This window comes from Moschus berezovskii, chromosome 1 (genome assembly GCF_049115385.1).
Source record: "Moschus berezovskii isolate FMDL1 chromosome 1, NW_MosBer_1.0, whole genome shotgun sequence".
NCBI lineage: Eukaryota > Metazoa > Chordata > Mammalia > Artiodactyla > Moschidae > Moschus > Moschus berezovskii.
The window spans coordinates 159,156,794-159,183,207 of record NC_142460.1 but is presented as its reverse complement, the minus strand read 5'-3'; the positions used below and the strand labels follow the sequence as shown (position 1 = coordinate 159,183,207).

Sequence of the window (26,414 nt, the reverse complement as noted above, 5' to 3'; positions counted from 1 at the left end):
TGGATATTTTAAAGTTATATTCATATTAAACAAAATTTTAAATCAGTCACACCAGCCATAATTCAAGTGCTCAGTACATACCTATGTCTCCACACAGATGAACAAAGAGAACATTTCCAGCACTGCAGAGAGTTCTTTACATGGCGCTGCTCTTGAGAGCTTGAACAGTGATAAGTACCAGGAACTCTAAAGTTGCTATACACACCACAGGCATACCTCAGGAGATACTGCAGGTTCAGTTTCAGACCATTGCAATAAGAGAATATTGCAACAAAGCAAGTTATATGAAGTTTTTAGTTTCCCAGTGCATATAAAAGTTGCATTTATACTACACTATAAAGTGTGCAATAGCATTGTCTACAAAATGTCTAACAATGTACATATCTTAATTAAAGATGCTTTATTGCTAAAAACACTAACTATCATCTGAGCCTTCATAATCTCTTTGCTGGTGGTGGGTCATAATCTCTTTGCTGGTAGAGGGTCTTACCTCAATATTGATGACTGCTGACAGATCAACTGTGGCAGCTCCTTAAAATAAGATAACAATTAAGTTTGCCCCATCAATCGACTCTTTTTTTTTTTTTAATCCTTAATGACTGGGTTTTACCTTTATTTTCACAAATGACAAAAACATTCTCTTGGTTCTTTACAGAATCAGAGACACGTTAAAAAAATGTACAGTTTAATTTAGATATTATAAATACCATTGGAAAAAATTTTTAAAGATACTATTATTGAAATATTTTTATTATTTATTTTGTATCCTAAACACAACATATTTACTTATTTATTTTTCTTGCTGCATATCTGTTTTTTTAATTATAATTCTAACATTCTTTTCATTCTAAATCAAACAAGTAGAATCAAAATGTCATAAATTTTTTAGATAGGCAAAAAGTTCATAATCACAATAGTAAAAGATGTTTACTAGTTTTCACAATGAATAGCCAGACCCCCCCAAAATAAAAAGATAATTACAATCGCAAGGCATAATGGGAACATGATTAGCCTAACAATATATAATAATTACACACAATTTGACGGGTCAAGCAGAGTCATGTGGTAAATGGAAGTGCATACATGCACAAGTTTTCATCTGCCCAATCAGTCTCTGTCTCTGAGTTGGTTTAATCCATTTACAGTTAAGGTAATTTTCTATATGTATGATTCTATTAACATTTTCTTAATTGTTTGGGGTTTATTTTGTGTAGGTCTTTTCCTTCTCTTGTGTTTCCTGCCTAGAGAAGTTCCTTTAGCATTCATTTCTGGTTTGGTGGTGCTGAATTCTCTTAACTTTTGCTTGTTTGGAACGCTTTTGATCTCTCCATCAGATCTGAAGGAGAGTCTTACTGGGTAGAGTATCTTGGTGGTAGGTTCTTCCCTTTCATCACTTTAAATATATCATGTCAGTCCCTTCTGGCTTATAGAGTTTCTGTTGATAAATCAGCTGATAGCTTGATGGGAGCTTGCATGTTATTCGTAATTTTTCCCTTGTTGCTTTTAATATTTTATCTCTGTCTTTAATTTTTGTCAGTTTGATTGCTATGTCTCTCAGTGTGTTCCTCCTTGGGTTTATCCTGCCTGGGACTCTCTGTGCTTCCTGGTCTAGGTTAACTATTCCCTTTCCCATATTTGGGAAGTTTTCAGGTATTATCTCTTCAAATATTTTCTCAGGTCCTTTCTCTCTTCTCCTTCTGGGACCCCTACAATGCAAATGTTGGTGCATTTAATGTTGTCCCAGAGGTCTCTTCGGCTGTCTTCTTTTTTCATTATTTTTTCTGTATTCTGTTCTGTGGCAGTGATGTCCACCATTCTGTCCTCCAGGTCATTTATCCATTCTTCTGCCTCAGTTATTCTGCCGTTCATCCTTCTAGTGTATTATTCACCTCGGTTGGTTTGTTCTTTAGTTCTTCCAAGTCTTTGGTAAACATTTCTTGCATCTTCTTCATTGTTTTCCAAGATCCTGGATCATCTTCACTATCATTATTCTGAATTCTTTTCCGGGAAGGTGGCCTATCTCCACTTCATTTAGTTGTTTTTCTGGGGTTTTATCTTGACTCTTCATCTGGTACATAACTTTCTGCTTTTTCATTCTGTTTTACTTTCTGTAATGTGGTTTTTGTTCTAGCTGCTGTGGGATTGTGGTTCTTCTTGCTTCTCTCTGCCCTCTGATGGAGGAAGCTAAGAGGCTTGTGTAAGCTTCCTGATGGGAGGGGCTGGCAGTGGGAAAAACTGGGTCCTGCTGTGGTGGGCAGGGTTTTGCCCAGTAAAGCTTTAATCCAATTATCTGCTGATGGGTGGGGTTGCACTCCCTCCCTGATTTTTTGACCTGAGGTGACCCAGCCTTGGAGTCTATGGGCTCTATGGTAGAGTTAATGGTGACCTCCAAGAGGGCTTACACCAGGACTGCTGCTGGTGCCCCTGTCCCTGTTATGAGCCCCTGCCCTCCCACACCTCCACAGGAGACCCTCCAACGCTAGCAGGTAGTTTGGGTTCAGTCTTCTGTGGGGTCATTCTTTCCTCTGGGTCTTTGTGTGTGCAAGATTTTGTTTGTGCCCTCTAAGACTGGAGTCTCTGTTTCCCTCAGTCCTGTGGAAATTCTATAATCAAATCCTGCTGGCCTTCAAGATCAGATTCCCTGGGGATTCCCAGTGCCTTTGTCAGATCCCCAGGCCAAAAACCTAACACGGGGTTTAGAACCTTTGCAACAGTGGGAGGACTTCTTTGGTATTATTGTTCTCCAGTCTGTGGGTCACCCACCTGGAGGGTATGGGACTTGATTTTATCATGACTGTGCCCCTCCTGCCATCTTTCTGTGGCTTCTTCTGTGGCTTTGGATGTAGGGTGTCTTTTTTTGGTGGGTTCCAGCATTCTCCTGTCGATGGTTGTTCAACAGCTCGTTGTGATGTTGGTATTCTCACAGGAGGAGATGAGTACACAGCCTTCTAGTCTGCCATCTTCAACTGGAAGCCTGAAATTGATAGATCAACTCTTCTTTCATGACTGATTCCTCTGTATCATCCAATGCTATTTGATAGCATTTTACCCACAGTAGAACTTCTTTCAAAGCAGGAATCAATCCTCTCAAGTCCTGCCATTGCTTTATCAACTAAGTTTATATAATATTCTAAATCCTTTTGTCATTTCAACAATCTTCACAGCATCTTCACTAGGAGATTTCATCCCAAGAAACCACTCTCTTTGCTCATGCATAAGAAGCAGCTCCTCATCTGTTAAAGTTTTATCATGAGATTTGCAGCAATTCAGTCTTGGATTGCTTGGAGTCTTCAGGCTCCAATTCTAATTCTAGTTCTTTTAATATTTCCATCACATCTGCAGTTACTTCCTCCACTGAAATCTTGAATCCCTTATAGTTACTTATCAGGGTTGGACTAAACTTGTTTCAAATTCTTGTTCATACTGATATTTTGACCTTACTCCATGAATCACAAATGTTCTTAATGGCATCTAGAATGAGGAATATTTTCCAGAAGGTTTTCGGTTGACTTTGCCCAGATCCAGCAGAAGAGTCACTGTCTATGGCAGTTATGAAATGTATTTCTTTAATAATAAAACTTGAGAGTTGGAATGACTCCTTGATCCATGGGCTGTAGAACGGATGTTGTGTTAGCAAGCATGAAAGCAACTTTCATCTTGTACATCACCATCCAAGCTCTCGGGTGACCAGGTGTGCTCTCAGTGAGCAGTCATATTTTAAAAGGAATGTTTCTTTCTGAGCAGTAGGTTTCTATAGCAGGCTTAAAATATCCAGTAAACCCTCTCATAAACAGATGTGCCATCATCCAGGCTTTGTTGTTCCATTTACAGAGCACATGCAGAGTAGACTGAGAATGATTCTTAAGGGCCCTAAGTTTTTTAAGAATGGTAAATGAGCACTAGCTTCAGCTTCAAGTCACGAGCTGCATTAGCCCCTAACAGGAGAGTCGGTCTGTCATTTGATCATGAAGACAGGCACTGACTTCTCCCCTCCAGCTATGAAAGTCCTAGATGGCATCTTCTTCCAGTTGAAAGCTGTTTCATCTACATTGAAAATCTCATTTAGCGTAGCCACCTTTATGAACTGTCTTGGGTAGGTCGTCTGTGTAACTTACTATAGCTTCTATACCAGCACTTGCTGCTTCACCTTGTACTTTTATTTTATTGTTTTAGAAATCTTATTTATTTATTTTATTAATGGCTTCACTGGGTCTTTGTTGCTGTGTGTAGGCTTTCTTTGGTTGTGGTGAGCAGGGGCTACTCTGCTACGGTGCTCTGACTTCTCACTGAGGTGGCCTCTCTTGTTGCAGAGCACGGGCTCTAGGCTTCAGCAGCTGCAGTGCACAGGTTTAGTTGCCCCACAGCATGTGGGATCTTCCTGGACCAAGGACTGAACCTGTGTCTCCTGCATTGGCAGGCAGATTCTTTACCACTGAGCCACCAGGGACGCCTCCACCCTGACTTTAATGTTATGGAGACAACTTCTTTCCTCCTCATGAACCAACCTGTACTTACTTGAAGCATTTCTCCTGAAGCTTCTGCAACTTCTCTCAGCCTTCACAGAACCGAAGAGATAGGGTCTTGCTGCAGCTGAGGCTCTGGCTTAAGGGAATGTTGTGACTGGTTTGATCGTTTATCTAGGCCACTAAAGCTTTCTCCGTAACAGGAATAAGGCTGTTGCTTATCATTTCTGTGTTCACTGAAGTAGCACTTTTAATTTGCTTCAATAACTTTCCCTTTTCATTCACAGTTTGGCTAACTCTTTGGCACAAGAGGCCCATCCTCGCTAAGCTTAATCACATTTAACTTTTGTTTTAAAGAGAGAAATGTGCAATTCTTCCTTCCACATGAACATTTAGGGTTAATATAGGGCTATTAATTGGCCTAATTTCAACATTCTTGTGCTAGTGGAGCAGCAGGAACACACATAATATTTATCAATTAAGTTTGCCATAGTAATGGGCATGGTTTGTAGTGCCCCGAAACAATTAATTATAGTAACATCAAAGATCACTGAACACAGATCACCATGACAAAGGTAATAATAGCAATGAAGAAGTCTGAAATATTTCAAGAATTACTAAACTGTGATGCAGAGACATGAAGGGAGCAAACGCTATTGAAAAAATAAATAGCACCAGCAGACTTGCTTGACACAGGGTTACCACAAACCTTCAATTTAGAAAAAACAGTATCTCCAAAGTGCAATAAAGCACAGCACGATAAAAGAAGATATGCTTATACTTATCTAGAATACCAGTTTGTGCTATAGCTATGTTGGACATCATTTAATGACTTGGAATCACTTGGAAGATTTGGGAGAATACCATGTAGCTCAAGGGAGGTTATTCTTCAACTGCAGAGTGCAGGTCCATGAGCCACAGTCCTTAAGGTACCGATTCCCAGGCCCTGGGATACTGATTCAGCAAGTCTGTGCCAGGTGCGGGATTTCTGTATTCTAACAGCTGCCCACATAATTCTGGTTTAAGGATCCTTGGCTACTGTTCTGTTGAGGGGGTGGAGACTAGCCCCCGGCAGGGGGACTAGCACAGGCCTGGTGCTTAGAGCATCTCGTTATGTTAGTTCCTTGCCTGGATCTGAGAGGATGATTCTCGTAGGCTCGTACCAGCCACATGGACTCAGGGGTGGGAGCCCCGCCCATAGGACATAAGGCAGGGGATGATGCAGGGCAGGGAAATCCTGTTACTGTCCTTGGTGTGGGGCACTGCCCAGTGCAGACACAGGAGCTGTGCAGGCAGGAGGAGGAGGCATTGGGAGGAGGGTCAGGTTCACCCATCAGAAGAGCAGGGCAACTGGGCTGAGTACTTTTGTATTGGGCTTAATTGTTGATTCACTTAACAGGAACTAAACATAGGTAGATTTTTAACTGTCCAACCCCTCTGCTCTGTCCTCACAGAACTCCTGGAAGCATGCACTTTCCACAAACCTTAAAATCCAAGAGCTGAGTCAACACCTGATGGAGATGGGAGCTCATGGGACCCTTAAGCTTCCTCTGGTTTCGCTGGTCTGAGTGATTTGGTTGTCCTCACAATTTGGTGGTGGCGCCTCTGCAGGACAAAATAAAAATAAACATTATTATTGGTTTTATCTTTTTAAAAAACTTCATTACCCCCCCCCCCCTCCTTAATGCTTGGTCTGCAACTAGCCCTTCCTTCAGAGCTCAAGATTCATTTGCTCTTTCCCACAGCCACAGTTCCTGGGTACAGTCCAAGTAGGAATTCTTTCTAAAAGGGGTCTGCATGGTCATTTTAATAAAATCAAGTGTACAAGGCTTGATTGAATTAAGTGTGTACGTGTGCGTGTGTGTGTGTGTGTTGTTGGGGAAAGGGCAGGAAGGAGGATGCAGAGTAAATGTTGACATAGAGTGCTCAAGGCAATACAGAAAAATAATATAGATGATTTATATAGTTTAAAAATACATTTCATCAGGTATACTTGAGGTCCCAAGTCTTCTGCTTGCAAAAGTGAGTCACTGGAACCTCATCTTGCTAAAAATCGTCCCTTGACCCCAACTCTCATAGCAGTTGCCTCATGGCCCTGTCTCCTCCCACTCTTAGTGGAGCTCCTGAAAGGTGGATTCTCATTAATGACTGAACATGGAGAAATCAGTCTTCTGTTCCACCCATGTCCCTGAAGCTACTCTGGTCAAGGTCACTGCCCACCTGCCAGCTGTGAAAGCCAATTAGTTCATTTATCCTTGAGTCTGTTAACTAACTTGATAGGGATGACCACTCACCCTTCCTTGGAACCCTTTCCTAGCTTCTCTGATATGGGAGCCCTTTGCTTTGGTTCCCACCTCTTTGTCCTTTTGTGGTCTTACAGTGGGCTTATCCTACCAGTTCTGAAATGTAGGGTCATCTTCCTGGGGCTCTTCTCTTCATCCAGTGCTCCTTCCACTTTTCAGGCCCTCCCTAAGCAGTGAGAATGACTCCCAGACATCTATTTCTGAAGTTCTGACCCCTGCCTGCAGCATCTCACATGCACGCCTCCTGCCTGTGGATCTGTACTGTAGAGTTCTCACAGCAATCAGAAGCCCAACAAATGAAAAGGGAGGTGATCATTTTACTCCTTTCCTCCCCTGTTTCCCTAAGCCAACTCTTGTTCCCATACACTTCATAAAGACATGGTCTGCTACCCACTCACAGGAGTCATAAACTGAGGAGTCAAATTTCAACTCAGTATTCTACTTCATTCTACATCTAATGTCATCAAGTTCTGTTGATTTTGCCTCCTAAACAACTCTCCAAGTTTGCCCCTTTGTTTCCTAACTCCTACCACAGTTTCAATTTACAGTCAGGGACAGAGCTACAGGTAGGGGTTTCTAAACACAATGGTCCACCGTTCTCAACTTTCTGGCATCCAAAGAAACAGACCTTGGGTCTACTTTACAGTCCAGACCTGAGGTTCACCTTTTCATATACAGCCCTGCTTTGCTTTGAGCCTAACAACACTGCCTTATGTAATATTCACCTAAGCTCCACCCTCACCCCAAATCCTATAATAATTCTTTCTTATCCTTTGTTTGATGAGATGTCCTAACCATTTCTCTGGCATGTAATCTATCTTACTGCAGTGAATCAACAAATCTAATTTTATCAACAATGCACTGAATACCTACCATGATCCAGGCACTGTTCTAGAGACTGTGAACACAGTAACGTATATTATAGTCTCTAAAAATAACTTTGTTCTGTTATTTATTATTCCTTCTAGATTGCCTTCTTGTCAGTATATCTGTACAGAGAAATGTCTGAAATAATGTTCACCAGATACTATTGATATAACAAGGTGATTTCTGGTTTTCTTCTTTGATCTTTCATTATTATATTGAGTTTTCAATATAAAAACATGTCCCATTTAAATTCTTTTCTTTTAAAAAATCCTCTATTTTTTCAAAGAAACACACTTAAGGAGATAAGCCAGAGTAGGGGAATCACATGATTGGTGTCCTGAGTCTGAGATAGGTTCCGTTGTGATTTGGAACGGCTGGGAACGGGAGAGGGAAAAATGCATTCAGTGAATGAGACATTTTAACTGATGGAAGAGAAGAAAAATGGCCTCTGCTGGTTTTGCTGTAACTCTCCATCCGCTGATAGAATCAGGGAGCAGAACACTTTCAGCCAGCGACAGTCAGTGTCCCCTCCCCGCTGCATCCATTCCCACAGAGCTGTCCTTTTCTCCACCATCTCCACAGAGCTTCCCGGAGCCTTCGCAGTCCCCGAGGTGAGAGGACAAGAAGTCACCGATGCCATCCTCTCCTACTCTCATTACCGAGACTGACGGCCCCACCTTCTAACTCAAGTGTGGAAGTGTGCACATCTCTTCTGCCTTCATAATACCCAGAAAACAAATTGAAAAAAAAAAAAAGAGTATGACCATGTGTTATCAAACCCTTGCTTCCTCATTTCCAAATTGCAAACCCCCAAATGGTACTAGTTCACTCACATGCTCTGACTGAAAATCCTTATACAGGGAGGGCAGTTCTGATAGGTGTTCTCTGTGTCTGGCCCTTCCTTCTTCACTGTATTTTTAGTCACTAACAGAAGTTATTATTAATACAAAGGAGGTATGTGTGTGTGTGTGTGTGTGTGTGTGTGTGTGTGTGTGTGTTGGGTGTTGGGTGTTCGGTGGTGAATACAGAGCAGGGATCAGGACCACAAGAGAGAAAAGAAATAGAATGCAGTCAGATTGCTGTTGGTTCTGATAGTTTTAATTCATAATGTTAATTTAAAATAAAATCGTTGGGGATTTCTCTGGCAGTCCAGTGGTTAGGATTCTGCACTTCCAATGCAGGGGGCATGGGTTCCATCCCAGGTTGGGGAACTAAGATCCAACATCCTTAGTGAGTCCAAAAAAGTTCCCTGGTAGCTCAACAGATTAAGAATCTGCCTGCAATGCAGGAGACCATGGATCAGGAAGATCCCCTGGAGAAGGGATAGGCTACCCACTACAATATTCTTGGGATTCCCTGGAGGCTCAGCTGGTAAAGAATCCACCTGCAATGTGGGAGACCTGGGTTCAATCCCTGGGTTGGAAAGATCCCCTGGAGGAGGGCATGGCAACGCACTCCATTATTCTTGCCTGGAGCATCCCCATGGACAGAGGAGCCTGGCGGGCTACACTCCATGGGGATGCATAGAGCTGGACATAAGTGAGTGACTAAGTTGGTTTACTTACTTTAACTTCACACCCTAAACATTTTCTCTTAATCTGGAGTCCTTATTGCCTCCCTTTATTGATGAAATGTGCCTGGAAAATGGATTTTACTGTGTTAGAACATATAGTGAAGCATAAAGGAGCCCAACAACCTGGGATCAATGGATAAGTTACTCAACCCCTGTCTCAGTTTGCCCTCTGGAAAACTGGGATGGTGGCTCATTGTGAGGATTAAACAAATTAACAAACTTAAAGGATTTAGAACAATGCCTGGCTCTATCAAGTACTCATTGTGAGCAGTTATCCTCTTTACTGGGGAAACAGTGGAAACAGTGACAGACTTTATTTTGGGGGGCTCCAAAATCACTGCAGATGGTGACTGCAGCCATGAAATTAAAAGACGCTTACTCTTTGGAAGAAAAGCTATGACCAACCTAGACAGCATATTAAAAAGCACAGACATTACTTTGCCAACCAAGGTCCGTCCAGTCAAGGCTATGGTTTTTCCAGTAGTCATGTATGGATGTGAGAGTTGGACTATAAAGAAAGCTGAGTGCCGAAGAATTGATGCTTTTGAACTGTGATGTTGGAGAAGACTCTTGAGAGTCCCTTGGACTGCAGGGAGATCCAACCAGTCCATCCTAAAGGAAATCAGTCCTGAATATTCATTGGAAGGAATGATACTGAAGCCAAAATTCCAGTACTTTGGCTACCTAATGTGGAGGACTGACTCATTAGAAAAGACCCTGATGTTGAGAAAGACTGAAGGAGGGATGAAGACAGAGGATGAGATGGTTGGATGGCATCACTGACTCAATGGACATGAGTTTAAATAAACTCCAGAAGTTGGTGATGGACAGGGAAGCCTAGTGTGCTGCAGTCCACGGGGTTGCAAAGAGTCGGACACGACTGAGCGACTGAACTGAACTGAATTGAAGCAAGCATTCATTGTGCGCAGTTAAAGAGGATCTTTACCTCCTCACCCTCCGCTCTTTGTTCCCCCTGAGCTCACTTCTCATTCAAGCCCTCATCATTTGTTACAGGAATGCTGCTGACCACTTCCAGGACACTTCTATGTCACTGATTCTCTCTTCTCAGGCTTCTTTGTGGTGTCCCTTTCCTCCTCACTCTTCACGCTCTCCACGATTTTTTTCCTGCTATTTTTTTTTAATTTTTAAAATTTATTTTGATTGGAGTCTAATTGCTTTATAATATTGTGGTGGTTTTTGCCATACATTCACATGAATCAGCCATGGGTAGACATGTGTTCCCCATCCTGACCCTCTCTCCCACCTCCCTCCCATCCCATCTCTCAGGGTCATGCCAGTGCAGCAGCCCTGAGCACCCTGTCTCATGCATCAAACCTGGACTGGTGATCTGTTTCACATGTGATAATATAGATGTTTCTATGCTATTCTCTCAAATCATTCCACCCTCGCCTTCTCCCACAGAGCCCCAAAGTCTGTTCTTTACATCTGTGTCTCTTTTGCTGTCTCACATATAGGGTCATCATTACCATCTTTCCAAATTCCATATATATGTGTTAATATACTGTATTGGTGTTTTTCTTTCTGACTTACTTCACTCTGTATAATAGGCTCCAGTTTCATCCACCTCATTAGAACTGATTCAAATGCATTCTTTTTAATAGCTGAGTAATACTCCATTGTGAATATGTACCACAGTTTTCTTATCCATTCATCTGCTGATGGACATCTAGGTAGCTTCCATGTCCTGGCTATTGTAAACAGTGCTGCGATGAACATTGGGTTGCAAATGTCTCTTTCAATTCTGGTTTCCTCGGTGTGTATGCCCAGCAGTGGGATTGCTGGGTTGTATGGCAGTTTTATTTCCAGTTTTTTAGGAATCTCCACACTGTTCTCCATGGTGGCTGTGCTAGTTTGCATGACCACTTGTTTATGTATGACTCCCAAATGAAAATCTAGCACCTACTGCTGACACTTCACATCTGTTTACTGTATCGCCTGCATGATACATGATTTTAGACTTCTCAGAGGCACTGGAAACTCCATGTGCACAAAATACAGGCAGTTTTCATTCTGGCTATGTCCCTGGCTCCACAGAACTTGAACTGAGTTCTCTCATTCATGCTGAACACTTGGATCTTCCCAGCAATACACACCAAGTGTTTCAGATGCAGTCTTGCTAGCTCTTCTTCTCCTTAACTCAGCGTGTACAATTAATTACCAAATCCTATATATTTTCCTTCTAAGTGTCTGTCATAACTGTACCCTCTTTTCCACACTTTCCACACTTCCCTGATTCAGACCCTGTGCACTGTTTGCCAAAACACTGCAACAGCCTCTCTGGTCTCCTTGCCTGTCTTTTTTCTCTCAAACCGTAGTATTCCCTTGATCTGCCAATAAACTATTTCACTCTCAGCTGAAACTTCTTATTGCATTCTAGGTAAAATCTGGGTTCCTCAGTATATCTCCCAGTCCCTTCATGTCTAGCTTTTGCCAACATTTCCTGCTCATCTCCTGCCAGTTCTGCTGAAATGACAACTGCTAAATGACAGAGTGAAACTGGCAGCTTCCAGACCAGCTACTTCTAACTCTATGAGGTGTTTTATTTAGGCTACAAGTTTTCATTACTTGCTGAAATTTTACAAGTGGAAAACTTCCCTTAAAAACCTTTTTTTCTGGCTTCTCTTAAAAAACTGGCCAGAAGAACTGGCCACCTTGGTCCCACATACTTGTCTGGCAAAGTAGTGGCTGCCGGTTAGGGCAGAGGGACAATTTTCAACAGCCCCAGCCCCTCTCTTTGATTTTCCTGGCAGGCTCCCTTAATGTATCTCATCTCAGGGGTAGTTCTACATTAAGGGAAGTAGCCAGGATTTACAATGCAGTGGTGGTGGTGGTGGTTTAGTTGCTAAGTCGTGTGTAACTCTTGAGACCCCATGGACTGTCGCCCTCCAGGCTCCTCTGTCCATGGGATTTCCCAGGTAAGAATATTGGAGTGGGTTGCCATTTCATTTTTCAGGGGATCTTCCTGACTCAGGCACTGAACCCGCGTGTAGGTACACGGAATTGCTCTTTCTTTACTGCACAGAGCACGCTTTCTCCTATTACGCCTGCCGCCGCTAACTTGTTCTTCACGTCTCACTTCCTGTCATTTTCCTCCAGCAGCCTTTCTCTGAACCCATGTGGCTTAAGCGCCCCTTTATGCATCCCCTCTGTCACACCTTGTGCCACATTATATTCCGATGAACGTTTTTGTAATGCTTGAGTTCCTCACAAGATTCACTTCACCTCACGAAGGGAGCGACTGGAAATCCTCAGGGGAGGTTTCTTGAGCCATTCATTTTATTCACCCATCATTCTGTCAACAACCATGAAGAGAGCGGGACATTTGACTCGTATCCTAAAGGATGAGTGTGTCGCTCATCCTTCTGGCTGGCTGCTTGGTCAGTCTTTTCGCTGGGAGTACAGTGTCCAAGAGAACTACAACTCCCATCAGGACCTTCGGGATACCCGCCTGCGAAGGAGGAAGTACAGCTTAGGAACTACCACTTCCGTGATGCTCCGCTTCGCAGGCCTGCGCAGAGCCCAGGGCCACGTTGCTTTCGCGGTGCCGGGTAGCGTGATCTCAGCCATGGCTTCCGCGGACTCCCGGCGGATGGGGAATGGCGGCGGTGTTGGGGGAACCTTCCAGCCATACCTGGACTCTTTGCGGCAGGAGTTGCAGCGGAGGGACCCGACGCTGCTGTCAGTTGTGGTGGCGCTCCTTGCGGTGCTGCTAACGCTAGGTAAAGAGGCGGCCGGTGGATATGGCGGGTGCGGGGAGGGCGGGGATCCGAGCTCGGACTGGGCTTATGCAGACCGCGGAGCAGAGGCGGCACCTGAGGGGCGTCTGGAATGGGAGACTAGCAGCTTTTATACACCTGCCCTCCCGCCTGAAGCAGCGTTAGAGGGGATTTCCCGCGACCCCCAGAGTGACGTCCAGGTCCTTGGGCACGGGTTGCTAGCCCCTGTAATGCCTGAGCGCCCCGTTCTCCCTTTCCATTGCTCTTGCTACCAATACTCAAATGGTTTTCGCTCCAAGTTTGAGCATCCTGTGTTTGCGAGCTGGGCGCTGGGGATATAGAGTTAATAAGGCGAGGTTGCGCTTGAGTATACTGGCAGGGTAGGGGATGCAGATGCAGAAAAGTTGACAGTTGATGGTGGCTGGCATTCAGCGGAGTCCTCAAGAACAACGATTATAATGGTGGTAATATCAGTGAAAGTAAGTTCCAAATGCATGAGGCATCGACTTCTCTTAATTTCCTCCAGCCCAACCATATATGCGTATTGTTGATAATCAAGGCCTTATTTTGGTTGTTTTTCTCTATTCCACAGTGTTCTGGAAGCTCATCCGGAGCAGAAGGAGCAGTCAGAGAGCTGTCCTTCTTGTGGGCCTTTGTGATTCCGGGAAAACATTGCTTTTTGTCAGAGTAAATGCTTTGATTTATACCTCTCTTAACACTTGATAGGAAATTTTAGGGCACCGTATTATTCCTGTTAGGTTTACTTTGGAACAAAAGCTGTTCTTGACAAATAGGGGAATTAATTTTTGACTCACTTGGGAGGACAAAAAGACCCTTAAACTGGAATTTCTTGGCCATTTTTATTCTCTTGCACCTACCAGATACTGATATATTTAGCCTTTATCCCATTTAAGGGTTTTATATACTAACTACTTTCATGCCATAGCTAAGGATACCAGAACAGCTGAAGAGATAGATAGAAGACATTAATCTGTATGCAGTGTATAATTCCTCTGAGAATTTGTCAAAGAAACTTTTATTGGCTACTAGCAGCAGGCTTCTTTTCACTAATATTTATTTCTAGTCTGTGTAGTATTTTTAAATGTTTGGTTTTTGCTACAAAGAGTAGTGGAGGTTTTCTCTTTATTATTGTTCTTTTTGAGAGTATAAGTTATTTTCCTTTCCATTAAAGAAATATAATCTCTAATCATTTTTGATGATCGTAAATGTTGAGAAGGTTGGTAAATTTGGCCACTAACCATTTGAAACTATTATTTGAAAATAATAGTTTAAAAATAATAGTTTTCCCCCTCCTCTCATTAAGGAGAAGGGAATGAAGTTTGCAGTTAATTAGATTTTTCTACAAGCAAAGCGGGGAGGGGGGGAATCAATATGGTCCCTTTTAGCTATTGTAAGCAACATTTGTTGGTTTGACTTTACGCCTAGGAGAGTTAGAGTAGAGTTACACTCTTTAGGTTTGCTGTTTATATGTTTGCTCAGATCTCCCCCCATATTGTATTGTGTTTTGTTTTGTTTTACAGTTGTTAACAGGCCTTTACAGAGACACTCAGACTTCCATCACTGACAGCTCTGCTGCCTACAAAGTCAATAACAACAGGGTAAGAGGTTCCTCAAATGTGGGAAGTCTGACAGTTTTACTTTGGTGTGTCAGAAAAAGACATTTCTAGGGTGAATTAGTCTGAGGGCATAGGTACCATTCATAGCTTATTTTTATGGATAAATTGTGTATGTGACAAATTCTCCTCTTGATCATCCAAGCAGTGAACTTAATCATGCTCTCCCCTTCTTTGTTGTACCGTATGCGTATTGATATTACATCACATTTTATTAGCTTTTATTTCTGTGTCTTCTTTCCAGCTTTACCTTGAGTTCTGAAGAGTGAGCATTAAGCTTTTTTCTTTAGTACATTATATGGGACAGAATTCAAAAGGTTAAAAGGATATTTGATGAAAAGTAATTTTGCTTTTCCTGTCCCTCCTTAAAAGTCTTCTCCTTGGAGGTAGTAATTTACCATTTTCCTTTGTAGCCTTCCAGATGGTCAGTGCTATCCAAACAGATCTGTTCTCTTTACTTTTTTCTTTTATAACAAGACTCTGTTCCACCCCTCCCTTTTTAAAAATTTAACAATATAATTGATACAGCTTGGATTTGTTTTCATTTTTTTCTTTCTTGTTTTCATACATAATACTACCTGGTTGATTTATGAGCTGAATATTGTGAGTATTCCATTATGTGACTGTACCATACAATTTTTTTTCTTTCTTAAAGCCTTTACTTTTGAGACATGACAGAAAAATCTTGTGGGTCCATATAGGAAAGTAAATCATAATCATAGTTGAAAGTGAAAGCAAACTGATTAGAAAACTTACTTTTTTTACTTTCAGTTCATGTTGAGTTTTTATTTAATAAGAGCCCTATTAATAGACATTTAGTTTTTTTGTTATTACAGTCTTCATTTTATAAATGGTGTTGCAGTGGAAATCTTAAAGAGTATATATAAGTATATTTTAAAAATACCAAGAAGAAATCATGAGAAGGACTTTTTATGTACCTATATGTCTCCAGAATGTAGATGGTGACTGCCAAGCTGATTTTACTGCTTAATAAGTATTTAGTGAGTGATCAAAATAAAGAGACACCCTTTTAAATGTCTTAGAGATATTTTTTCTTTTTTCAGTAATGACAGTGTTTCTGACTCAGACCTTTTTAAATTCTCAAGGATTCAGATTTTGAAATTTAAGATCTGAGAGATCTTTAATTCTTGGGACACATGTACTGGATGTTTTAAGTAGAGTATTCCAGGGTATGCTTTAGACCTGTGCTTTCCAACACAGTAGCCATTGGCTGTTTGTGACTAACGAACATCTGAAATGTGACTAGTCCAAATTGAGGGCTGCTGTTAAGTATAAAATATACACCCGATTTTGAAGACTTGGGATGAAAGAAAGAATGTAAAATATCAATTTTTAAATTTTTTTATTATATGTTTAAAAAGATAGTTTAGATCTATTAGATTATATAATATATATAATTAAAATTTTACCTGTTTCTTTTTACTTTTTTTAATATGACTGTCAGAAAACTTAACATTACATGTTTGTTTCTACTGATTATGTAAAGCATTCTTCTTTTTAACTTCTTCTCCCACCCTTTTTATGTTTTAGATCAGCGGTCCCCAACCTTTATGGTACCAGGGACCGGTTCCGTGGAAGACCGTTTTTCCACGCACTGGTACTGTATCCCTGTACCCAGGGTCCCCAGTTTTAGATCTTGTCTCTCAAAATAATAATGCACCTCCTTTTTTTTTTTTTAACCTTTTAGAATTCATACTTTTATTTTTTTGAATAGTCAGAATTATCTGATGCTCTGTTACACAGATACAAATGAAATTACTGTTGATGTGAACTTGACATTAACATACACAATGCGTTTGACTATTTTCTGACAACTTTTTTTTGGACATGTCTGTATTTATTATTATACAATAAAAATGTTTTCGGTTACCCACTGAGAATTCTTAACTGATATTTTTGTTGATTGCTACCTCTGATTTCCCTAGTCTCCAATATTGGGAGATTGTTAAATTTTATTGGAGTATACTTGATATCAGGGCTTCCCTGTTAACTCAGTTGGTAAAGAATCGCCTGCAATGCAGGAGACCCTGGTTCGATTCCTGGGTCAGGAAGATAACTGGAGAAGGGGTCAGCTACCCACGCCAGTATTCTTGGGTTTCCCTTGTGGCTCATCTGGTAAAGAGTCCCCCTGCCATGTTGCAGGCCTGGGTTCAATCCCTGGGTTGGGAAGATCCCCTGGAAAAGGGAAAGGCTACCCACTCCAGTATTCTGGCCTAGAGAATTGCATGGACTGTATATAGTCCATGGGGTTGCGAAGAGTCACAACTGAGCAGCTTTCACTTTCTATACTTGATTTACAATGTTGTGTTATTTCAGGTGTAGTAAAGTGAATCAGTTGTGCATATATATATATATCCACTCTTTTTGTTATTTTTAAATTCTTTTCCCAATAGGTCATTACAGAGAATTGAATAGGGTTCCCTGTGCTATACAGCAGGTTCTGACTAGTTATCGAGTTTATATATAGTGGTGTGTGTATGTCAATCCCAGTCTTCCAGTTCTTTCCTATCCCCCCTTTATCCCCTGGTAACCATAAGTTTGCTTTCTATATCCATGATTCTACTTCTGTATTTTAAATAAGTTCATTTCTACTCTCTTTTTAGACTTCATATATAAGCGATATCATATTTGTCTTTCTGTATCTGACTTAGTTCACTTAGTATGACAATCTCTAGGTCCATCCATATAGCTGCAGATGACATTATTTTGTTCTTTTATGACTGAGTTAGTAATGTACCTTATGGATTGTTTATATTCAAAGTATGTGATGTGATGCTGATTATGCAATGTGATAGTGGGCCCAACCTGAGATCCCTAGACTCTTACTGGTATTAAAAAAACAAAAAAAAATCTTATATACTTTGTATATTACCTATAAAAGATCACACAGACTAAATTACAAGTCACAATATATTTAGCAGTAATTACGTCAAATCTGTACATAATGCTGACTCCCTCCTCCTAAATAGTGGTTGAGGCTCGCTGTGGAGAAAGTAGGAACATCTGAGAAATGATCCATTGGTCTGATACATGTACCAGGGCTATACTCAAGTCTTAGCATTGAGCATGGCCACATCTGCCTTGAACTTGAGCTCAAGAATGAAAGCTTAGAATGAGTAGCATGTAAGTGGGCAATAGTCAGTCTGCTCAGTGGGGCACAACTCCGCCTTGTTCAGTGATTGTCACCTGAATCAACAATTGACACAAAATATTAACAGAACAAAAAAATGGTGTGTCTGGTGGTTATATATTTTAAAATTAGATTGCAGTAGAAATATAGAAAGGTGTTTTGTTTTTATAAAGGTTGAGTATCCCTATAACATGGTATCTGATAAAGTATAGGTTCTTATATCACATTATTTAGCTTGTATTTGTTACTGTTTTTCACATGTTTTTGCTTTTATTCATACTGGTATATTTCCCCAGCTCCAGATGGACTTTCCTGACTTCCCCATACAGGGTCAAGTCTCTCACATACCCTCAGAACATTTATCAGAGTTGTAATTTTACATTTTCCATAGCCTTCTGTGCTTTATAGAGGATGCTCTGTGAACATTTGATTCATTAATCAATTACATTGACATTTTTTATTAATTAATTAGGTACCATTCACATACCTGAGATATGTTGTGGAAAATTTATGTTGTGAGTGTGAATCAGTACCAAAACATTAATATTACTGCTGCCATCCTTAGGGCACTAACCTGACCTTGATTGACCTCCCTGGACATGAGAGCTTGAGACTTCAGTTCTTAGAGCGATTTAAGGCTTCAGCCAGGTATGTTGGAAGTGGGATGGGCTTGTCTGAAATCTGTGTATCAAGGCCAGCCATGTAGTTTGCCCTTGTAGTATGCTCAAGGCAGCCTGGTATCCTGGAGTGGAAAGAGTATGCACCCTGGGGTCAGCATTTCTGGGCTGCAAGCCTACCTTCACTTGGATTATATTAATGTTTGAAAGTATTTCTCAGGAGGTTCAGAAAGTATTTACCCCTTTTATCGTGTCAGTACATTTTTCATTTACTCTGAGGACAAATTTAATAATGTGTAGAACGATTAAAATCTGAAAAAGAATTTTAAAGCTAGATGGAATCCTAGAAGATATTAAAATCCAACATTATATATTTCTGTCCTTAAATTACCTAAAATCGATGGTTGAAAAGTATGGAAGAATATTTTCATATTTCTTTTAGTATTGTCCTAGCATTACTGTCTGTTATTTCCTAAATTTCTTGTGTTTCAGTTTAAGATGCTTTGTTCTTATTTAGTCTCCAACACTGATAGGAACTTGAAGAAAATCAGAATACTACATTTCATTGATTTTAAGACTCATTTTAAAATCTGTGACACTGGAATGCCACTTACAGTTGATGGTATCGTAGTTCGGTTGGCTGTATTTTCTTATTTAGTCAAACGTGAAATAATGTCTTTTAATTGATGGAAGCTTTGTTTTGATGGAATAAGTGAAGATTTCCTTTTTTTTGAAAATGTCGTATATATTTCCTTGCCCACAAGGTGGTGATGATGAGCAGTCTGTCATAGTTGAGATTGTTACTTGATTTAAAAAAAAAACCAAAAAACTATTTTTTAGAGAATTTCAGGTTCACAGCAAAATTGAGCAGAAGGTACAGAGATTTCCCATATAACCCCACCTCTACACCTAGCATCTGTCACCTGTTATCAGCATCCTTCACCTAGTGAAATTACAAATGTTCACCTTTTTGTTACAAATGATGTACTTGCATTGACATAGCAAAATCACACAGAGTCTGTATTTTACATTAGGATTCACTGTTGGCGTTAAACGTTCTAGGAGTTTGAACAAATGTACAGTGATATGTAGTCTCCATTATAGTATCATAGAGAGTAGTTTCACTGCCCTAAAAATCCTCTGTTCTCTGCCAGTTCATCCCTCTCTCCCCTGACCCCTGACAACCACTCATCTTTTTACTGTTTCCATAATTTTGCTTTCTTTAGAATTTCAAATAGTTGGAAACATACAGTATGTTGCCTTTTCATGTTGGTTTCTTTCACTTAGTAATATGCGTTCAAGTTTCTTCCATGTCTTTTCATTGTTTGATAGCTTATTTCTTTGTAGTGCTGAATAGTATGTATTGTCTGGGTTTACCACAGTGTATTCATTCATCTGTTGAAGGGCACTGTGGTTGTTTCCAAGCTTTGAAGTTCTGAGTAAAGCTGGTTTTTGTGTGAACATAGATTTCTGGGTAAATATCAAAGGAGCACAATTGCAGAATCATATAGTAAGAATATGTTTAGTTTTGTGAGAAATTCCCACACTGTCTTCCAAAGTGGCCATGCCATTTTGCGTTCCCACCAGTGATGAGTGAGTGTTCCAGTTGACGTGCATCCTCACCAGGATTTAGTGTTGTCAGCGTTCCAGGTTTTGACTTTTCTAATGGGTGTATAGTGGTACCTAACTGTTGTTTTAATTTGCATTTCCCTAATGACATATGATATGGAGCATCTTTTTGTATACTGATTTGCTGTTTATAAATAACTTTGCTGTTTTAAATCTTGTTTGGTGAGGTGTCTGTGAAGATCTTTGACCCACTTTTTAAATTGGGTTGTTTGTTTTCTTAATGTTGAGTTTCAGAAATTCTGATCATCTAGTGCCTGGAAAATCCCATGGACAGAGGAGCCTGGTAGGCTCCAGTCCATGGGGTCGTGAAGAGTCTGACACAACTGAGTGCCTTCACTTTCACTTTTCACTTTCACACATTGGAGAAGGAAATGGCAACCCACTCCAGTGTTCTTGCCTGGAGAATCCCAGGGACGGGGGAGCCTGGTGGGCTTCCGTCTGTGGGGTCGCACAGAGTCGGACACAACTGAAGTGACTTAGCAGCAGCAGCAGCAGTGCTTTCTCCAATGGTGCTTCAGCACTGGTTTTCTCCTGTGTGGAGTTTTATAGTTTTGGTTTACATTTAAGTATGTGATCCATTTTAAGTTAATTTTTATGAAAAGTATAAGTTCTGTATCTAAATTCATTTTGTGTGTGTGTAGATGTCTCTTCCAGCACTGTTTGTTAAAAACACTATCTTTGCTTTATTTATTGCCTTTGCTCCTCTGTCAAAGATCACTTGACTGTATAGGTGAGGGTCTCTTTCTGGACTCTGTTCTGTTCTCTTGGTCTATTTTCTCATCAATACCATGCTGTCTTCATTACTGTGGTTTCACAGTAAGTTGGTAATGTCAGTTCTCCAACTTTGTTCTTCTTCAGGATTCTGTTGGCTATTCTGAATCTTTTGCCTCTCCACATAAACTTTAGAATCAGTTTGTCAGTATCCACAAACTTAGTTGCTGAGATTTTGATTGGGGTTGCATTGAATCTATAAATCAAGTTGGGGAGAACTAACCTCTTGACACTATTTAGCCTTCCTATCCATTTTCTTAGTTCTACTTCAGTTTTGTGGATCAGAGTTTTACAGTTCTCCTCATGTAGATCTTGTATGTTTGTTTTTTTTTTTTTAGGATCACACACAAAAACTGATTTTTTTAATAAATTAGCAAATAACAATTGAATATTGACATAAAAACAGTTACATTTAAAATAGTATCTAAAACATGAATTACTTAAAGCTGCTGCTGCTGCTGCTAAGTCACTTCAGTCGTGTCCGACTCTGTGCGACCCCACAGACGGAAGCCCACCAGGCTCCCTCATCCCTGGGATTCTCCAGGCAAGAACACTGGAGTGGGTTGCCATTTCCTTCCCCAAGGCGTGAAAGTTAAAAATGGAAGTGAAGTCGCTCAGTCGTGTCCAACTCTTAGCGACCCCATGGACTGCAGCCAACCAGGCTCCTCTGTCCATGGAATTTTCCAGGCAAGAGTACTGGAGTGGGTTGCCGTCGCCTTTTAATTTTTGACTCAGTTTCTTTAATAGGTTTAGAGCTTTTCAGATTGTCTGTTTCTTATATGAGTTTTGGCAGATTGTATCTTTCAAGGAATTGGACCTCGCTTATCAAATTTGTGGGCATAGAGTTATTTATAATATTCCTTGATTATCCTTTTAACGTCCATTTTGTGTCCTCTTTTTCTTAGTTAGACTGGCTAGAAGTTTATAAATTTTATTGATCTTTTCAAGGACCAGCTTTTGGTTTTGTTGACATTCTCCATTTATGTCCTATTTTCAATTTCATTGATTTCTTCTCTTTTATTCTTTTTTCTATTTACTTTAAATTGCTCTACTTTTTCTAGCTTCCTAAGATGGAAGCTTAGATTATTGATTTTAGGTCTTCTCTTCTAATAAATGCATTCAGTGCTATAAACATCACAAGGTATAGAATTGTAGGTTTGGGGATTTTTCTTTTAACACTTTAAGTATTTACCTTCACTTGCTTCTTGCTTGCATGGTATCTGAAAAACTGGATATAATTCTTATATTGCTTATCTGTATATAAGGTCTTTTCCCTTCTGGCTTATTTTGAGATTTTTTCCTTTATCTTTCATTTTTTGTAGTTTAAAAATGATATGGCTAGCTATAGTCCTTTGACATTAATCCTGCTTGGTGTTTTCGGAGCTTCCTGTGGTTTCTGTCGATCTGTGGTTTGGTGTCTGACATTAATTTGGGGAAGTTTTCAGCCAGTATTGTTTTATATATTTCTTCTTTTTTCTCTTTCCTCTCCTGAAATTCCCAGTACATATATGTTACACTTTTTGTAGTTCTCCCACAGTTCTCAGATATTCTCTTCTGGTTTTTTAAGTCTTTGTTTTCGTTGCTTTTCAGTTTTGGAGGCTTCTGTTGAGATATCTGAAGCTAGAGGTTCTTTCCTTCAGTTGTGTGCAGTCTACTAATAGTTTCATCAGAGGTGTTCTTCATTTGTTAGTTTACTTTTGATCTGTATCATTTCTGTTTTTATATATAGTGTTATTTTTTTATGGCTGTGCTGGGTCTTTATTGATGCACAGGTTTTTCTCTAGTTGCAGTGAGCCAGGGCTCCTCTCTAGACGTGATGCACGGCTCTCATTGTGGTGGTTTCCCTTGCAGAGTACAGGCTCTAGGCACATGGGCTTCAGTAGTTACATCCTGTGGGCTCAATAGTTGCAGCTCCCCGATTCTTCACAGGCTCAGTAGCTGTGCTGTGCCAGCTCAGTTGCTCTGTTGCATATGGGATCTTCCCAGACTAGGGTTTGAACCCCTGTCTCCTGCATAGCAGGTGGATTCTTTACCACTGAGCCACTAGGGAAGCTGTGTAGCATTTCTTTTTAGTTATTTTTCTGAACTTCATCTCCCTCCTTACATTTCCCATCTGTTTTTGCATGTTGTCTTCTTTATCTTCTAGAACATTTAGCACCACAATCACAATTATTTTAAATTCCTGGTCTGACAGTTCCAACATCCTTCCATAGCTGAGTCAAGTTCTGTTGCTTGCCTCTTCTCTTCAAACTCTTTTTTACTTTTTAGTGTGTCATGTAATTTTTCTTGATAGACATGCAGTAAACTGGGTAAGAACTGCCATTAGTAACGTGGTGAAGTGTGAGAAGAAAGAAAGCATCCTATGACTAGATCTCAGTCTTAATGGCCTGTATCTGGACTGTGAGCTTTACACTTCATTCTCAGTTGATTCCCACTGCCCCCTTAAATGGGATAGCATTGGTAGTGTAGGCTGGAGATGGATATTTTTCTTCTCCCACTTGGAAAGCTAGAGCTGTGTGGAGTTGGATATTTCCCTTTCTGCAGGTCAGTTAGGCTCTTATAAAATCCCAGCAAATTAGGCTCTGGTTAAATGATTTCTCCTGAGAGTAAACTTCATTTGTAGTTGTTGTTTAGTCTTTAAGTCTAGTCCAACTCTTTGTGACCCCATGGATTGTAGCCCACCAAGCTCCTCTGTCCATGGGATTTCCCAGGGAGGAATACTAGAGTAGGTTGCCATTTCCTTCTCGAAGACCTCATCAAGATCTGGCATATCTCAAAATGATTTCTTTTCCCTTCTCCCTACCGGAAGCATGAGGGGATTTTTCTCTACTATATACCACAAGAACCTAGTCAAGCTTCTGGAGGTAAAATTTACAAAAGTGTGGGTCTCCCTGGGGTTTTATATCTTAGACTTGTTCATGCTGACCTTCTGGCAATTCATCAGTTACAGATCCAGTTTTCACACTAGGTCCCACAGAGATTTGTTCTCATGAGTTTATTCTGCAGTAAGTTGTACTTTTCTGTGTATACATATTGTTTTCTCCAGTTTGAGGGGCAGTGCTTTGCCCTGTAACTTCACTTCTCTGATGAACTTAAGTGCTGTGAATTTTTCAGTCTGGTTAGCTTTTTACTTCTTAGAATGCAATGGTGACTTTCAGCTTCTTTCATGCCAGACTGGAAACTGGAAGTTGTGTGATATTTTTCTTTTATTCCTCAAACAATTGCTACAAATCTAGAACTGGTAAATTTTGCTGTAATTAGGTTTTAATTCTAATTTAAAATTATTTTCTCACTTTCAGCTACAAATTTTTTACATTTCACAGTGTGATTACTCTTTGATCCATGTATTTTGGGTTACTAAAACATTCAAAGTATGAAGATACAAATGAGCTCAAATCATAATCACAATAAATAAAAATTCAAAAGATACTGCAGTGAACCCTTGAACAAAATGGGTTTGAACTATGTGCATCTACTTATAGGAGGAAGTTTTTCACTTAATTTGTTCCACCCAATCTGTGGTTGCTTTGAATCAACCTATGTCAAACCTCAGATATGGAGGGCCAACTGAAGTTATACACAGATTTTTGATTAGAAGGTCAGGCTCCTAAACCCCAAGGATCAAGGTATAGTATATTGATCTGTGATTTCTTGTTTTTTAATTGTACCTTCTGAGTTTTTAATCATACCTGATGATCAGGTTTCCCTAACCATCTCATTTTTCTCCCTCAACTGATTTGAAACTATGTTATTTCTTCCTTTTTCATTGCTATCCTCTACACTTCTTTTTTAAAACAGTGACTGCTTAACAAAAGTTAAAAATCAATAATATTAGCTTTCTTTAACTGAATCTTAAAATGCCTTACTTTGATCTTCCTACATCTTCATTTTAATTTCCTTTCCTCTTTTTTAACCCCCAACAGTGATTTTTTTCTCCTCCGTTCAGTGACTGCCTAGAGTTATTAGGATGTTTATGGATTTTTTTTTTAGTCCATTGCTTCTTGCCTCTTACTCTTTCCTTTTGATTCAATTTTCTTTCACGTATTTCTTTTAGACATGTTTGCAGAATGGTGAACAAGAGATAAAATTTCTCATTTTTTGTGCATTTGAAACTTTTTTCATTGGCCTTCATTTTTGAATACTTTTCATAGCTCTGTTTTCACACTGAAGGCATTACTCCTGACTTCAAGTATCTACTGTTGTAGATTAGAAAGCAGTGCTCAGTCTACTTGTCATTTCATGATATAGAATCTTATTTTTATCCTGTGTTAAGGGGTAGATTATCCTTCTGTTCAGGGATGATTTAGCTTTATTGTGTTTGGAATTCAAGTGTATTATTTCAGTTGAAATATTTGAAATATTTGCATCTTCAGTTCTGGAAAATTCTCAATAATATCTTTTCAGGTAGTTCTGTTTCTACTCAGTTTCTTCTCCTAGAACTCTCATTAGCATCATTAAGCCATATCTTTTCTGCTTTTCTTATCTTTTCTCTATCATACATTCCAGGTCTTTTCATCTTGCCTATAGTAAGATATTTTTAACCTTTATTTTGTGGTTTACTCTATCCTTTTTAGCTATAGTATTCTCTGCTTATCTGTTCCTTCAGTTCAGTTCAGTCGCTCAGTCGTGTCGGACTCTTTGTGACCCCATGAATCACAGCATGCCAGGCCTCCCTGTCCATCACCAACTCCCAGAGTTCACCCAGACTCATGTGCATAGAGTCGGTGATGCCATCCACCCATCTCATCCTCTGTCATCCCCTTCTCCTCCTGCCCCCAATCCCTCCCAGCATCAGGGTCTTTTCCAATGAGTCAACTCTTCGCATGAGGTGGCCAAAGTATTGGAGTTTCAGCCTCAGCATCAGTCCTTCCAACGAACACCTAGGACTGGTCTCCTTTAGGATGGACTGGTTGGATCTCTTTGCAGTCCAAGGGACTCTCAAGAGTCTTCTCCATCACCACAGTTCAAAAGCATCAATTCTTCGGCGCTCAGCCTTCTTCGCAGTCTAACTCTCACATCCATCCATACATGACCACTGGAAAAACCATAGCCTTGACTAGACGGACCTTTGTTGGCAAAGTAATATCTCTACTTTTTAATATGCTATCTAGGTTGGTCATAACTTTCCTTCCAAGGAGTAAGCGTCTTTTAATTTCTTGGCTGCAATAACCATCTGCAGTGATTTTGGAGCCCCCAAAAATAAAGTCTGATACTGTTTCCACTGTTTGCCCATCTATTTGCCATGAAGTGATGGGACCATATGCCATGATCTTAGTTTTCTGAATGTTGAGCTTTAAGCCAACCTTTTCACTCTCCTCTTTCACTTTCATCAAGAGGCTCTTTAGTTCTTCTTCGCTTTCTGCCATAAGTGTTGTATCACCTGCATATCTGAGGTTATTCATATTTTTCTTGGCAATCTTGATTTTAGCTTGTGCTTCATCCAGCCTGGCATTTCACATGCTGTATTCTGCATATAACTTAAATAAATAGGGTGACAATATACAGCCTTGACATAGTCCTTTTCCAATTTGGAACCAGTCTGTTGTTCCATGTCCAGTTCTAACTATTGCTTCCTGACCTGCATACAGATTTCTCAAGAGGCAGGTTAGGTGGTCTGGTATTCCCATCTCTTTCAGAATTTTCCACAGTTTGTTGTGGTCGACACAGTC

At 40.2% G+C, this 26,414-nt stretch overlaps 2 protein-coding genes across 2 annotated transcripts in view; both read left to right on the top strand.

The window, feature by feature from the left end:
• Window positions 1-6,228, top strand: part of LOC129547692 (serotransferrin) — a 39,359-nt gene extending 33,131 nt beyond the window's left edge. Inside the window, exon 17 of the mRNA XM_055413478.2 lies at window positions 5,918-6,228. Coding sequence (XP_055269453.2) covers window positions 5,918-5,952 — 35 coding nt within the window. The 3' untranslated portion in view covers window positions 5,953-6,228. The remainder of the gene's footprint in view (window positions 1-5,917) is intronic.
• Window positions 6,229-12,731: 6,503 nt separating this feature from the next.
• SRPRB (SRP receptor subunit beta) overlaps window positions 12,732-26,414 on the top strand; it is a 38,838-nt gene continuing 25,155 nt past the window's right edge. The window contains exons 1-4 of the mRNA XM_055413490.2: window positions 12,732-12,946; window positions 13,536-13,630; window positions 14,485-14,562; window positions 18,294-18,376. Coding sequence (XP_055269465.2) covers window positions 12,793-12,946; window positions 13,536-13,630; window positions 14,485-14,562; window positions 18,294-18,376 — 410 coding nt within the window. The 5' untranslated portion in view covers window positions 12,732-12,792. The remainder of the gene's footprint in view (window positions 12,947-13,535; window positions 13,631-14,484; window positions 14,563-18,293; window positions 18,377-26,414) is intronic.